At 36.3% G+C, this 13760-nt stretch overlaps 1 protein-coding gene across 1 annotated transcript; it reads left to right on the top strand.

Moving 5' to 3' along the window:
* Positions 1-1734: 1734 nt before the first annotated feature.
* LOC18427266 (DEAD-box ATP-dependent RNA helicase 53, mitochondrial) lies at positions 1735-13130 on the top strand. The gene is made up of 8 exons (XM_011622483.3): positions 1735-2606; positions 4743-4870; positions 5218-5629; positions 6233-6331; positions 6661-6885; positions 9479-9640; positions 11499-11953; positions 12848-13130. Exons 1-7 carry the CDS (start codon positions 2208-2210, stop codon positions 11940-11942), a joined length of 1869 nt encoding a protein of 622 aa, XP_011620785.1. The 5' UTR covers positions 1735-2207; the 3' UTR covers positions 11943-11953; positions 12848-13130.
* Positions 13131-13760: the final 630 nt, after the last annotated feature.

Here is a 13760-nt window from a genome sequence, read left to right as displayed (position 1 = left end):
AACCACATTTCTCGACACTATTTGAAGGTAGGCTCTAATTTGATTATTTAGAGCCTAGGCTCTATACAATCCGCACCCATATTTTAAAGGAAAAAGTTTATATGAGGATGCAACCTTTTAATATAGAACTACGGACGCACGTAAAAAATCCATCGAAAAAGGTAGTTTTAATGTTGAAAAACCCTTTGATGATCATCTTGACATCGAGATGTACGACCATGAAAAATAAAAAGATTTTAAGTCTGATAGACAATGCATTTTACAACATATTATCTACACAATCCATTTTCAAGATTTTCATATGTTTATAGATTTACTTGATTTTAACCATTTTTTTAATTTTAAATTTGACAATTAGATATAAAATTAGATTTTGAGATAATCTTAAGAATATTTTACATCAATATTATATACCATGATAAATTTTGAAGGCGCATCTTACCTTTACAGCTACGGATGCATCTGCACCCTATTTTAAAAGATATATTGGGACATAAAAATTGTAGATTTCATTTTTTCTAACCCTCTGAGTAAATTTGAGCATGTTTATTTTTACGCAAAACAAATCTAAAAAGATATGCATTTCGTAAAAGTCATAATCCCAAATTTTTAGAGAGAGATAAAGGCTTCATGGAGGTGAGAGGTTAATGGGAGAAGAGAGAGAGGTGAAAAAACACGAGAGGATAGAGAGAGAGTGAGAGATGCAAAAGAGAGAGAAAGATAGAAGTTTGAGGTATATAAGTGAAGCGAGAGAAATTACTGAGTTTATAAAGGACATGTCATTTTCATATTTGTTTAGCTTAAAAAATAGGTTTAACGTGATCGGAGGTTAAAATATTTTTTTTGAAACTTTAGGTTTATCAATAAACAAAACCTAAAAATATGGGATATAAAGATATTTTTTTTAATAAATATAAAATAGACAATAATTGTGGTTTGATATTTGTTAGCTCAATCCAAGGCCACGAATATGGTATTAATGGCTTGGGCTCTATGAGATGAGATTCAGGGGTGGCAACGGGTCGAGTTGGATTTGGGGTTGGGTCTGGAAGGACTAAGACCTCATCTCGGGCAAAAAAATAAAAAAAATATGGGATCAAGACCCATTCCTAAAAATTTTAATATCTATGTAGTTAAACTATATTTAAATATATTTCATATATTAAGACCCAAAAAATATTACCAGACCTGGACCCGGACAGTTATACAAGCCAAGTTATGGACATGACCCGACCTGACCCAACACTACTACACATTGGGTCCAATTTTTAAATTCGGACCTATAACTAGATCGAGTCTGCCACTCGGGTTCCGAGTTAGGTTTCAGGTCCATTGCCACCCCTAGTTTTGAGATTAATAAAAAGAAATGTATACAATGAGACCATTTATTCTTGATACAGGGAAGTTACAATCATTGTTGACCATTAAATTTGAAATCGAGTGATTGAAGTTGTGCCATTCTTTAGACACAAAGTCCTAATCAGAATGTGTTTGGATACTTTAACATTTTACATCCAATGGTTAAAAATAAGTGTGAATTTTTTCTACTATCTCAAGAAAAAAGAGAAGGTTATATTATGGTTATAAATGCGAAAACCGGAGATTATTCTTGGTACGGAATATGGATGCTCTTGCCATTTAAGTCAAAGGTAGGGGTCTTATGTGTCATTTTCTCTTAACCTTCTCCCAACTCTCACTCTTGACCGCATAAATATCTTCTCTCCAAGGGCTTAAGGGAGGTTTTGCAAGTTCATCGGCTTCCATAACATTCTCTCTCTCGATTCATGGGCTCTCCTCTGTAAAACCCTAAACTTTTTGAGCTTTTTAGGGTTTCTCACTCGCTCAGAAACTTTGAGGGTTTCGTCACCTCTCTAAACCACACTTCCCTCTTTTGTCAAGCACTCTCTCTCTAAAGCTCAGAGCTCTCATCCATCTTTCTCTCTCTCTCCTTACTTTAGGGTTTTCATCCTCTCCCGTATCCATTTGGTACTGTTTCAGCTGAATAACCTCGCAGCAATTTCTGAGGCTTATCCATTTCGTTGCAAACCCTAGAAAGCGCAAGAAATTTGTTCTCTCTCTTTACTTTACGGTTTTCATCCTCTCCATTATCCATTTGGTACTGTATCAGCTGAATAAACTCGCATCAATTTCTGAGGCTTATCCATTTCGTTGCAAACCCTAGAAAACGCAAGAAATTTGTAGAGAAAATGAACATCCTCTTGCAGAGAGCCGTAAGAGCCGCTTCCATGTCTTCAGTGACGAAGCAGGCACTCACTGCTGTGATTTTGCTCGATTCCTCTCGGATCTTTGTGAACCAGTACACATCCTCTGCAATTGCGACTCGCCAAAATGGAGAAGTTCCCCTTCCTTTGTCGTATATTGGATCATCAAGGAATATTCATGTTTCAGTTGGTCCTCTTGGGTTCAGGGTTTCTCCTAATTTATGTGCTGAATATGCGGTTGATGACCTCTATGACGATGAAAGCATTCCTAGCAAGAACGCTGGGGATAATGATGAAGGGCTTGAGATTGCGAAGCTTGGGGTATCCAGTGAGATTGTCTCTGCTTTGGCCAAGCGTGGAATTACAAAGCTTTTCCCTATCCAGGTGTGGTTACCAGTCCCTAAGTTGTCCTTTATCATATTCATTATGTTTTTGCAAGAATTACCAGATTAATTTTTGAGGAATATATTTTGCAAGAAAGAAATGTGTTTTTTTGAGAATATTAACTTTGTATTAATAGAAAATGGAATTTACATGGAGGGAAACCTATGAACGGCATCCCACATGGCAAGAAAGAAATGTTAGCGTGAGCAAACAATAACATTAGGGTTGATGTTAATCCAGTCTTCTAGGCAATATTTATGTTAAAGATAGTGATCCATCTTCAAGAGCTCATATTTCTCAATAGGACTCATCACAACTAATGATTTAGTGAGTACTCAATACCAATACTTTGGAGAATAAAATTATCTCAGTACTGCTCAAGTACTTTTCTTTTTTTGTTGCTGTCGCAGTTTGTTTACATTGTTATACCTTATACCTTTTAACCTTTGAAATTTCTGTGTGGTTTATTTTGAGGCTTATGTTGTGGTAGTGGTGAAAATAGACAGGCTTGTGGCAGATGCAAAATGCAATCACTTGGCAATTAGAAATACATGTTTTTTTTTTTTCAAAGTTCAGAAAGATGCAATTTTTAAGTATCTGCTGTGTTTTTTTTTCTTTTTGTTTGATGAAGGTTTATTAATGAGCAAAAAGTATACTGTAACAATATCAGTTATTCATGGGGATGGTTGCGGTTAAGTATGGGATAGCTGGCATTGTAGTCTACAAAACAAAGACGATATTTCTTTGTTTGTGCTTAAGAGGTTCACATTTCGAATCCTTTTGTGATATATAATCTTTAAATCAGGCCTCCATACAAGTCTCTGTCTAACATTTATGAGTATAATGACCTCACTACATTTTCTCTATCTCACTCAATGTCAAATAGAAACTTGTGTTCTCATCTATATTCCTTAGGGGGGTTGTCTTTGCTTCTAGGATGCTTTTTCAAAATTTCTGTCATTTTAAGTCTCTTGAGAAATTAATTTCAGGGCAGTAGTGGGTAGGCCCAAATCTATGAGCGCATTCATGGTTTGTGGACCTTTTCTGTGGTACAAACCTCCTGGTTATACACAGGTTGACTTCATCGATAAGATGATGATCAACCCCAATATCAGATGGGATGGGTGGTTTTCCATGAGATAGTGATGGAGTGGCCTAATGGCCTTTTGTCAATTTAGTGTATGGAAGGCACTATAGCTATGTTTCCTTGGATAATAGTTTTATGACTTTTCACCCAGTCCTTTTACCAGCCTTCTCCTGGGGGAGGGTAATGCTGCCCATGGCTGGACTCGGATAAGCACGTTACAAAGCACATTGTTTAAATCTTAAGTGAATGATTCTTGAGCTGAGTTTTTTCAAGCATCGTTTATTCATGTTCTTTGGGCAGCCGACTGGGATGTTGGTTTTGTGACCGATGGTAGTTTTCATTGTTTATTGCCTTGGTCCAAATGCCTCATCCTTCCTCCCCTTTGAGTTCCTTGTTACCCTCTAAATTTATCCTCTTCTGGTTTCTGTTATTAGGATTTTTTACACACATTTACTCAATGTATAGCACATTTTGGTTGCTTATCAAGAGGAAGAAGGTTGATGGTGAAATATTTCTCAAAAAAAAAAAAACAGAAGGTTGATGGTGAAACTTCATTTTGAAGTGAAGGTTGGTAAAATATCTTTAATTTAAATCACTTAAGATGCTGAATCTTTATGCATGAACAGTGGCACAAATGTTTGGAATAAATGGATGAAATTGTCTATAAGTGCTCTCTAGAAAAATGACTAGAATCACTGACGCGATGAAAGAGTTCCAAGTTTGAATCGGAGGTTCCTATTTACTACTAAGTTGGTGGCTTGTGCAAGTCAACTGTATCAGGCATTAAGCTGAAAAAATCTGTGAACTGATTTTTTTTTTAAAATTCAGTTCACATATTGGAACTATCTGAAATTTGTTCACTTTCTTGTTGGTCAGTATTCTCTCTTAGAAGAATTTGATGCATTTGGCAAGTAATAATGACATATTGTCTTCAGCTTTTTGGGTTGGTAGTGTTTACTATGCTATATATTGAGGTGTCAATGTTGGGTTACAAAATCATGGGTTTTGTGTTCATTTTCAAATTGATGATTATTGCTTGTGTTTTGTAGAAAGCTGTCTTTGAACCAGCAATGCAGGGGCGTGATATGATTGGCCGGGCCAGAACAGGAACTGGAAAAACTCTAGCTTTTGGGATGCCTATCATGGACAAAATTATTCAGTTCAATGCCAAGCATGGGTTAGCCCTTCTTATCCTTGAGCTTTTTGTCTGTCTTTTTGTCTGTCCGTCTGTCTCTACCCTCTATTTATATATGTATGTATGTGTGCCTGCGGGAGTTTCTATATTGTTTCCTTTGAATGATAAGTTTTGCTTAGTATGCTATGCATTATCTGACAAGAATTTCCTTTCTTTCTTTTGTAAAATAATCGATTCTATATTGTATTTTTGTTTTTTTTTTTTTTTTGTGGGGTTCTATGTTTTTTGAATTGTTATGGCCTTATGGGCAATGATAAATGCAGTTGTGGTTTTCACTGTTGTTGATTGCAGAAGATATTGACTTTGTTTTGTGCTTTGTACATCTCCAGGCGTGGAAGAAATCCTTTAGCCTTGGTTTTGGCTCCCACAAGAGAGCTTGCTCGTCAAGTTGAAAAGGAATTCAAAGAATCTGCCCCAGTCTTAGATACGATATGTGTTTATGGAGGCGTGCCTATATCATCTCAGATGAATACTCTTGATTATGGTGTTGATGTAGTTGTGGGGACACCTGGACGTATTATTGATCTTCTTAAGAGAGGTGCCTTGAACCTGTCAGAGGTGCAGTTTGTTGTTCTTGATGAGGCAGATCAGATGCTTGCCGTGGGCTTTGAAGAGGCTGTTGAAATAATTCTGGACAAATTGCCCCCAAAGCGTCAGAGCATGATGTTCTCAGCAACAATGCCAAGCTGGATTAGAACGTTGACACAGAAATACTTGAAGGCTCCATTGACTGTAGATCTTGTGAGTTCTTTCTTATGCATTTGTTGCTTTTAACCTCTGAAGACTATCTTCTTCTCAAGTTCCAGGGTGGAGTTGCTAGGATGTGATCTATCCATATTAGGCAATTTTGGATGGTCTATCTTTCTCATCATTTTGTTTTTTGAGAAACGCACATTGTGTGTGTGTGTTGGGCACATAAGGATGTGCATATATGACCTTCGGTGCTTCAGTGAACTCTTTCATACTCGTTCCTGCTCCGACTTTGTCCATCTAAGAGGATTAGTTTTGTCGCCATATTAATTTTGTATCAAATATGTTAATATGTCAAAAAAGGCATGCTTCATTTGGGTGCTACATAGCATTTTTATTGTCTAGATATTTGTTTATGAGTGTGTTATAGTTTGAAAATTCATGCTCCAGTTAGGTGCATGCTTTCTTTTGTATTTTTCTATCTAATGACATTTTGGTTTCTTTTGTGTCTTCCATTATTGAAATTCACTTTTTCCCTCCAGTCATAAGAACCCCAACTATCACTAAGATATCCGGTTCTTGAGGACATTTAGGAAGAGGGGAAATGCTAAATGTTTTAACCCCACTTTGACTCTGGTATCCATCTTTCTGCAGGTTGGTGATTCAGAACAGAAGTTAGCAGAAGGAATAAAACTATATTCCATTTTATCAGATATTTATGGGAAGGCTTCTATTCTTGGACCTCTGATAACTGTATGTATCAGATTGTTCTGCTCGTCCTTTCCATATTTGGTTGTATTCTACTATTGCTTCATTTTGATCTACTTGTAATGCCATATTGGTTGGGTTTATTGCATCACTTTGCTTTCTATTTTCTTTTTGCCTTTTTTCCCCTTTTTTCTTTGTTATTACATCTGGGGCCTTTCTACATGAGTTATTTATATCACATTCAAAATACCTTGTGTTATTTACATTGCATAATTTTATACTTAAACATTGTGCACTTTTTTGGTTGCTTATGTGATCTCTCTGTCTCTTTTTGGTTGCTAATTTTTTTAACCCCACCTTGACTTGTTTGTCAGGAACACGCTAAGGGAGGGAAATGCATTGTTTTCACTCAGACAAAACGTGATGCTGATCGGCTGGCATATGCTATGGGACGGAACTTGAAATGTGAAGCTTTGCATGGTGACATCTCACAGAACCAGAGAGAAAGGACCCTTTCGGGCTTTCGAGATGGTCGTTTTAACATTTTGGTTGCAACTGATGTTGCTGCTCGTGGGCTCGATATACCGAATGTTGATCTGGTTGGTCACCTTCTCTTCTAAAAGTCATAAGAATCTGTCTTCTATTTATGTTAGGATTTAATCTTGTATACTACCAAGTCATCACGTAATTTGTAACTGAACTTTATTGTTTAATGGATGGATTGAAGCTTCTTAGCCAAAAAATGGTAGGAGTAATAGCATATCTCCTTAAATTTAACATGAATGCATGAGCCAGTCATTTGGTTAATTAATGGTCCATGAAGGACCACTAAAACACCTGTTTTGACGTTAATCCTATGTAATAGTAGTTAAATATTTTGGTTTCTGATATAACTAGGAGTCCAATGGTTTTCAACTTTTCATGGTTTACTGTTGGTGTAACTGCTTTATGTGCTTTATCTCATTTAGATGTTTTGCATGACAGAATGGCTTTAATTAGATATGAATAAATAATATATCGACTGTTTTCTCAAAAAAGAAAATTATCTTGAGTGGTTGGTGAGTTGATGTTGGATTGTGTGTATGCACATTGGTATATGCTTTTGTGTCTTTAGATTTTCCATATATATATATATATTTATTATTGATACTTTATCAATTTATTGTTGGTCCACGCCAACCTTCATAAATAAGCATATCCGTTTGGTTATTCGTCCATCTAGATACTCAAAATTTACTTAATATGATTGGTGATGCAATGTTTAGGAGGGATTCTTGGTAGTTGAGAAACATATGACTTGGCAGAAGTAGTGTAAGATAAAGTGTCTGGGGGCGCTGGGCCATGGAACTCGCTCCCTGGGAAAGCAGAGTGGCTTGGGTGAGTCCGAGGCAACAACTCGCCGAGTCCATGCCTAATAGCCAAAAGAGCCAAAAACAAAAAAAAACCAAAAAAATTAAAAAATACTGAAAAAATTGGTAAAATCAGGGGAAAAAAACAAAAAAAGCTGGACAACATGAAAACTTTAAGTAATGGTCTCTAGGCCTGGGTGGCAGGGTGTCGCAACATGGCATCTAGAGTTCCAATCCTATTTGGTCCCAAGTTAACATTCAAAAAAATAAAATAAAGTAGAATAAAAAGTACAATCAACGATAAAAAGGTTTTTAAGATAAAAGAGAAACAAAAACTACCTAAAGATCATTTTCTCATTAAGTAATGAGAAAAATAGAAAAAGCCAAAAACTGCCAAAAGAACCAAAAAAAAAAAAAAAACAACAAAAATTAAAAAATACTGAAAAAATTGGTAAAATCAGGGGAGAAAAGCAAAAAAGCTAGACAACATGAAAAATTTAAGGAATGGTCTCTAGGTCTGGGTGGCAGGGTGTTGCAACATGGCATCTAGAGTTCCAGTCCTATTTGGTTCCAAGTTAACATTCAAAAAAATAAAATAAAGTAGAATAAAAAGTACAAACAACGAGAAAAAAAACAAAAACTAGCTAAAGATAATTTTCTCATTAAGTAATGAGAAAAATAGAAAAATTAAAAATGTAAAACATAAAAAGTATTTTCAAAATTAAGTGTACATCAGTTATAGTTCATTTAGTCAATTTAACTATAAGTACCTCCGAATTGGGCATTATTCTGGTTCAGCAGCCTGCCAAGCCTGAGTGACTCTTAAGTCTCAGTCAGTTCACCCGAGTTGGTAAACGCTGAGAAGAGGATTGAAAGTAGGATAGAGTATACTCACTGCTAATGTTACCTTGTGATGCTTGTCCAGGTAGGGATGGAGGTTATTCAGGTTTGTCCATTGCGTAGATAACTAGGATAACGTTGATTAAATTTTGTTGATTTATAATTTACTGAATGCTGACTTCCTCAATGTTTATATGCCAAAGAAGCCTAGAATAATTATGTTTGTTAAACATGTTTACGTATTCTGGATACAAGCAGGTGCATGCATGCAATTTGATTGAGATGGTCATGCTTTTTGAAGGACTGAAGGGGAATAGGGTCAATAGGAAAACTGCCATGTGATGATCACAGACAGAGGTGGGGTTTGTTTGTTCCACATTTGTCTGTATCCCAGAGGTTTAGTTGGTGATGAAACCCTGGATCAAATGTGCTGTCAACAGTTAGCTAGTCTATGTGTGCATTTTTGCATGATTGGTATGTAGGCATGAAGGTGAATATAAAAATATACATCCACTGCTAACAGTAAAAGTTATTCCAAAAGAACATCAGAACATAGCCTGTAGTTTTGTGCAATTTTATAGATGGACTTGATCTCAAAAAAAAGAACAAGTTTGTGGATGGACTTGGTTACAGAAGAAAATGAACAGTATATTATGTACTAATGTGTTTTGCCTTTCATTCATGAGTCAGAACATAGTAGAGGAGGTACACGTCTGTGAAACATGTAGCAATTGAAAAATGGTTTTCTTTGCTTAACTGTTCCGTATACGGTATTGAGATTTTTTAAGTTATGTCCCATTAAACAAAAATTATTGTGTCATGGATAGTCTAGTCTTGATAAATTTTGTCATTGGACTTTTCAGAAGTATCATATTGTTAAAATACAAGATGTTCTGCATAACCATGGTTACTCTTCCTCTCATTGAATATTTCATCGCTTGTTTATATATGTCCCATCTATACTGCTGTCCATGAGTTTTCTTATGCTTCTTTCAATGTTCAGATTATTCACTATGAGTTGCCAAGCACTTCCGAGATATTTGTTCATAGATCTGGGAGGACAGGGCGTGCAGGTAAGAAGGGAACTGCAATTCTGATTTACACAGATCAGCAAACAAGGGCTGTCAGGGTCATTGAACAAGATGTTGGATCTAAATTTACAGAGGTATACTTCTATTCTTGAAGCATCTATGACATTTACCATTATTTTTTGTCATTTATTGTACAGTTATTATATATATATTTTGAAAGAATTGCAAAAGTTGACATCATAAAAATTACAATGGTTGACCTCTGTACTCCCAAGTTTGTCCTGGAAAAGCGAATCCTAGCCAACATGTCCAGTGCTTTATTAGCCACCCTATGCACAAAATAGAGTAAGATCTATTGAGAGCATTCAACCTCTATATTACATTTGCCAGCCTCCATGGTTCAACCTGCTCAGGCATCTAATTCCATGCCTAAACAACCAGTGGAACAAGGCCATGTGAATTCTAAAACTTAACCCTTCCAGTATCATGCCTAAGTAACTTCCAAATCTTGTAGAAATGGATTACCGAGGGTTCTCGATGTTGGGGATTTAAGATTTAATCATTCAAGACCCCCATAGATGCTAACCATAGTCCTCCATTCCAATCTTGATGCTTCTCCCTTTGCCATGATATCATTCACGTTTCGACAGTGTCGTATTTACATTATTTGTCAATTCATATTTTCTTCATAAATTCAATGCTTTTGCATAATGCATAGCTGGCAATAGGATATCTGAAGCAAAATTGGTATGTTGTGATTTTTTTTATCAATGCCATCACGTAGTGCTGTTCTCATTGAAACATTAACCCTTTAAAAAGGTGAATCTTTTTTAACTACAAAAAAAAAAAAAGGTGAATCTTTTTGGTGGAGGGACAAAATTGGAAAGTTCCTCTCTACCAATTATGCCATGGTATGGAAAATCAAATGGGTGTAGTTTTAAATGTACAACGGCTATGAGTTGTCCTTTTTTTTTGTGGGGTGTGGGGGGTGGATTGTGTTGGGGGGTTGGAACTGTAGCTGAACAGCAAAGAACCTGTTTGTGCACGTATCAATCTTTTTCTCAAATTTTTGCTGTCATTCGAAATTATATAGCTACCATTTATTTTTGTGAATGTGTTTTTCATCTATGAAAAATACTTGCTAAAAGTAAGTATTGAATTGATTTTGTCCTACACAATATTTTAGCATATTTTCTGATGGTTTTCCTAATTTCTTTCGACTTGCTTCCTGAACTTTACGTGATTCATGTGATTTTTGACTGTTTTTTCCTGAAATATTTCTTATGAATCTGACACTTGCAGAATATGTTATACACCAATGCAAATGTACATATTGCAATTATTAAGTCCTACAGTAATTTTGTTTGGAAAGAGAAAAGTAATGTTGTTTGGAAATCCAAAAGGTTCTCAGGAGGTGCTTCCAAAATGGTTGCATTACACTTGGTCGTTGGATACCTTAACATATCGATTACTTGGAATGCTTTCCATTCAGTACTGTTGAGTTTAGACAAATAGAGTGGCGCCTAATACCTTGTGCTTGTTTTTTTCTTTTTTTTTGTGATTATAGTATACATTCACATCCTGCATCTTTCATAACATCCACGGCTGGTGATGTGAATCGTAAATCCATTGACTTATTTTGATGGATATTCACTTGGAACTTCGCTTCATCTTCACCATCCATGCTTATCAATGGATAGCAAATTCCACCTGTTGATGTTTTACCATACATTGGATGTGTATTGTATTACTTTCCCCTTGTATATATAGGAAGTGATAACTGATAAACACTAATGTTCTTGATGCATTAAATATCTTTTCTCTCAATGCCTGCATGCTTGCAGTGCATAGTTTGTTTATGAATTAGAGCTGTATAGAAGATCAAAACTCCTAAAGCTTTATTTGTATAGAAGATCAAAAGTCATGAAGCTTTATTTCAGCTGCTCCACATGATGGCAATGGTTTGCTTACTATGTTATATTCTTTCCTTAGTTGCCTAGAATTAAAGTGGAGGGTGGTGATCGCGATATGTTTGGTGATATTGGTGGTGGTCGATTTGGAAGCGGCAGTCGTTTTGGTAGCACAGGCTTTGGCCGATCAGGGGGCTTTGGTGATTCAGGATTTGGTCGTTCAAGTAACCGCTCTGGTAGTTTTGGTGCTTCTGGCTCAGGTCGCTCTAGTGGATTTGGTGACTTTGGATCTGGCCGTTCTGGTGGCTTTGGCGGGTCTGGATTTGGCCGCTCGAGTGGCTTTGGAGAGTCTGGTTCAAGCAGCTTCGGTGGTTCGGGTTCAAGCCGATCTGGTGGTTTTGGTGACTCAGGTTCGAAGCGTTCTGGTGGTTTTGGTGACTCTAGTTCGAGCCGCTTTGGTAGTTTTGGTGGATTTGGTGGAAATAGCTCGCACAGCGATCGGAAACCTGGGAAACGCTCCTTCTAATTTTATCCCAAGTAAGTCTAAGCATTTAGCCTTAGTAACCCAGTAAGCTTTTATTTTTGATTAGTAACTTATAATCAAGAAGGATGATGTAGTTTAAACCCTAAACTTGTGGATGTTTCTATTGTTGTATGTTTCTTCTGACACAGTAGGCCCCTTTGTTTATGATATAACATACATACATTAAGTGTATGGCATACTTGCTCTGTTCCATATTCATTTATACTTCAGATTGTTCTGTTGCTTCAAACCCTGATTGATACATGATTCCTCTTCTGTTTTATTTTTCTTATTCGTCTTCCATTTTATTGTACTTTCCTCTGTTACCCTATCTTCTCTCATATTATTTCTCTCCTTTGTCAACTTTTGTCTTTTTAGGGTATTTTCCGAATGTTTAAAGGGCATTGATAGAGAATAGGTGTTATCTATAATGCTGTTTCAGGCGACCTTTACGTGTTGCACCGATATAAAACATGCGACGCTTTTCCCAACCGTTCAATCTAAATGGATGGCTAAGATACCTTCAGTCATAATGTCACGTTACACATAACACTTTTTGATTTTTGACTACTTATATAGATCTTAACAAGAAATTTGAGTTGTGCCAACTCCTCATGGGGAGTGCGTGTTATAAGAAGTGGGTACTCTCCAAATTTCATATAAGAATGATTTGTAAAATAAAAAATAAAATACTCTGAGCTTCGATCCAACGATCAAATGCTTAGAAGCTAAATTGCGACATTTGACTAAAGCGGCCATTCAGATCGGATGGCGTAGAAAAGCAGTCACACATGTTTTATATGTAGGTGGTATGACATGTAAAGGTTACCCTTTTTTTCCATTAAAATCTTTTTGTGTCAATTATATAATATTTCACTGATTCAATTTATGTTGTTTGTGGATTGCAGGTTTATCACTGTGTTGAGTTGAGTACCCAAGAAACAGATCGAGTATGTAAAGTTTATTGAGCATATCATGTTTTCACACTCGATGGATTTAGGACTACAATTAATTTTAAAGTTCCTTATTTAAAGTAGTTTCAAGTCTAGGTAATTTTACTACAATATATTATAGAATACAAATAGATGGAAAAGAATAAGTTCCAGTTCAATTAGCCTTCTTAGTGTATTTGGAAGGGGCTGCAAGTTTGTAAAGTATTTTACCAATCAAATCTCGTCTTCTTTACCAAAATGCCTTTGATTTATAATCTGAAGTGTGATCTATCTCTGTACGTGTATGCGAGCTGGTTGTATTTTGGAGAGAGAGAGTTCCAAGTTTGTGGATCTCTTGCTCTTGTGTGTGAGAGAGATTCATCTTTGTGGACGTCAGAGAGAGAGAGAGAGCACTTTGTGGACCTCTGTTTGAGAGAGAGAATACATCTTTGTGGACCTCTCTAGAGAGAGAGAGAGAGAGAGAGTGTACATTTTTGCGGACCTGTGTGTGAGTGAGAGAGAGCTCATCTTTGTGGACATCTCCATGTGAGAGAGCTTCACCTTTGTGAACCTATCATGAAGAGTTATATCTGTCCATGAGAGAGCCCATCGTTGTGGATCTCTCCCAATTTGTGTTATGAGAGAGGGTGGTGAGGGAGAAAGTAATCCATTGGTTTCCCCAAATGTGTCTTTGTACGTGTCATTTAGTAGTCATGATTATTTAAGGACCCTGTTTTCCATTTTACTGGCTATAATTATCTATCGTCATAGTTTTTTTTTGTTTTTCAACTAATTGGAGTTGGTATACAAATTCTGGTCTGCCATTCCCTTCCATTAAGTGTTGTATCTTAAGTGAGGCCGGAAGCTCACAATTTTTTCTTACTACTTT

Source organism: Amborella trichopoda, chromosome 2 (genome assembly GCF_054954075.1).
Source record: "Amborella trichopoda isolate Santa Cruz 75 chromosome 2, AtrichopodaSantaCruz75HAP2 v2.0, whole genome shotgun sequence".
NCBI classification, from domain to species: Eukaryota; Viridiplantae; Streptophyta; class Magnoliopsida; order Amborellales; family Amborellaceae; genus Amborella; species Amborella trichopoda.
The sequence above is the reverse complement of the archived record's forward strand: the minus strand, read 5'-3'. Positions and strand labels throughout refer to the sequence as shown.

Bases quoted from the DNA above. Each gene is read 5' to 3' on its own strand.
- LOC18427266 (XM_011622483.3), top strand. From the start codon at position 2,208: ATGAACATCCTCTTGCAGAGAGCCGTAAGAGCCGCTTCCATGTCTTCA. The intron at 5,630-6,232 runs GTGAGTTCTTTC...ATCTTTCTGCAG, and splicing joins CTCCATTGACTGTAGATCTT to GTTGGTGATTCAGAACAGAA. The intron at 6,886-9,478 runs GTTGGTCACCTT...TTCAATGTTCAG, and splicing joins ATATACCGAATGTTGATCTG to ATTATTCACTATGAGTTGCC.